At 32.6% G+C, this 2,125-nt stretch overlaps 1 protein-coding gene across 16 annotated transcripts in view; it reads right to left on the bottom strand.

Moving 5' to 3' along the window:
* Window positions 1-2,125, bottom strand: part of LOC106868181 (disco-interacting protein 2 homolog A) — a 262,625-nt gene that overhangs the window by 49,136 nt on the left and 211,364 nt on the right. For 11 of the 16 annotated variants that reach the window (XM_052978508.1, XM_014913330.2, XM_052978512.1 and 8 more), the window contains one exon: window positions 1,729-1,773. The exons of the other annotated variants lie outside the window; for them this stretch is intronic. In XM_052978508.1, the coding sequence (XP_052834468.1) occupies window positions 1,729-1,773 (45 nt within the window). The remainder of the gene's footprint in view (window positions 1-1,728; window positions 1,774-2,125) is intronic. 16 annotated transcript variants of the gene reach the window in all.

Genomic DNA, 2,125 nt, shown 5'->3' on the forward strand with positions numbered 1-2,125 from the left:
ATATATATATATATATATATATATATATATATGAAGATATATATATATATATCAGTTACTTAATAACCAGTAGGTAGGACACTCCAACTGATGTTAATCCAATCTAGCATTTTAAATGTGACTCCACTGCTGCAGCCTCCACCATCATTTTAAGTCCACTTTCTATGCTAGCATTGGTTAGACAGTTTGACAGGATTTGACAGGTTAGTGGACACTATCTTGCTCCAATGTGTTAGTTTTATCATGGTTTCTATGGCTGAATGCCAATTGCTCTATAGAGTGCACTTTTTATTTTGTGGAACCAGCACTGGTGAGGTCACCAGCAAGTCTTCACTATGTCAAGAGGAAGAGTATATTATGCACTCATCTTCAATCAGCAGTACACAATCGATGACAATGGTTTATGTATAACATTTTGAATGATTCCTTTTAAAAGCCTTTGCTCCTCTTTAAAAGTATATTTAAGTTAGCTTTGCCCCAATATAGTATGAGTTTTGGTATATGAATGTTGTGTATTCATGGCAAGTAAATCTGAGACAATCCAATGCTTTTGGAGCTGTGCCCAGGGAGAATTTGAACTCAACACCAATGAAACACTCATCAGTTAAACAGTTCTACTACTGCTTCCCACATTAAGTTGTATAATCACTTGGTATGTACATATAGCTACTTATTCATTTGTAAGTGTTTTGGCAATAGTGCACAGCACTGGAAGCAGAAAAGCAAACAAACCTTTCAGCCAATATGCTGACATACTACCAAATTGGACACTGATTTTCAAATATGTGTACACACGTCTGCATCTGCATGCACATATGCATTTTTGTGAGCATAAAAGGTGCATTATAAGTTTCTGATTCATTCAAATCTATATTTTCATTTAATACTAAGTAGCTAAACTATGATTAAGCTGTGAATATGTTATTTATGGGAGGATGTGTTATGCAAAAATGAAATAAGAAAGCAAAGCTAATTTATTATACAAAACTCTTAATCAGTCTGGGAAGATTAGACAAAATTATAATTCAATTATTTAACAGGAAGTGAAATTCTATACTATTCTCAAAAGGAAATCAAATACAATTTTCACAAAATTCAAAAATTAATGCAAATGAGCTAATCTAGTTTGAAGATGAACTAATTTAGCCATAACATAAGTGAAAAATTGAGACAATATCAATCAAGGGTTAGTAAATGAAACAAAATCTGTCATGATTATAGCTGAGAAAATATCACTGACTAAAGAAACTAAAGCATAAGTTTATTCATGTTAAAAGTACTGGCAACAGAATGGAAAAACAGACAAGCAAGCACACAGTCGTATTGATGAAATATTTTAATGTAGTAGAGGGAAAAAAAAACCTGATAGACAACAAGTACATGGATATGATATTGAGCAACTATGGTGACAGGCAAGAGAATAATGTGAGGAGGATATTAAAAATAGATGATATTAATGACGAGAATGATAATAGCATATAAAAGAAAAGCAGGCAAGAATGAAAATATGAATTTATATACAGATAGGGCATAACATAAAAATAAAAAAAATAAAACATCAGCATGCTTGGAAGGAAATAATTTTATACGTACACATACATACACATGGACGGAGAGATGGATGGACATATAGACAGACAGACAGACAGACTGACAATTGTGAGCAGATAGCAATGGCAAAGACATGGTTGCAACCACTGGGTGTCCATGCCAAATTTTGAAACTCACCTGTACTTTGCTTTTAGTGGAATCATTATAGACCTTCTCTTCAAACTGTACAAATGGAGAAAAGCAGAAGGGCAAGCCCCAATTCAGAAAGGACACACATTTAGAGATGATATCTTACACAGCCACTGCATACCTGCTAGCTTTTGACATACAGATGTAAACACATATGATTGCAGTGAATGGAAATGGCAGAGAAAGAAGAAAAGCAGTTGCAAATCAAGGAGCAGAGGCAGACATAATGATAAATAATCTTCGTAAGTAAGTTGTAAGTTGTTGATTACATAAATAAATAAAGGTTTATGTTGCTTTCATGTCAACAGTCCCCTTAAAGCTATATGAGATTAATATATATATATATATATATATATATATATATATATATTTTATTATATGTATT

Source organism: Octopus bimaculoides, chromosome 2 (assembly GCF_001194135.2).
Source record: "Octopus bimaculoides isolate UCB-OBI-ISO-001 chromosome 2, ASM119413v2, whole genome shotgun sequence".
NCBI lineage: Eukaryota > Metazoa > Mollusca > Cephalopoda > Octopoda > Octopodidae > Octopus > Octopus bimaculoides.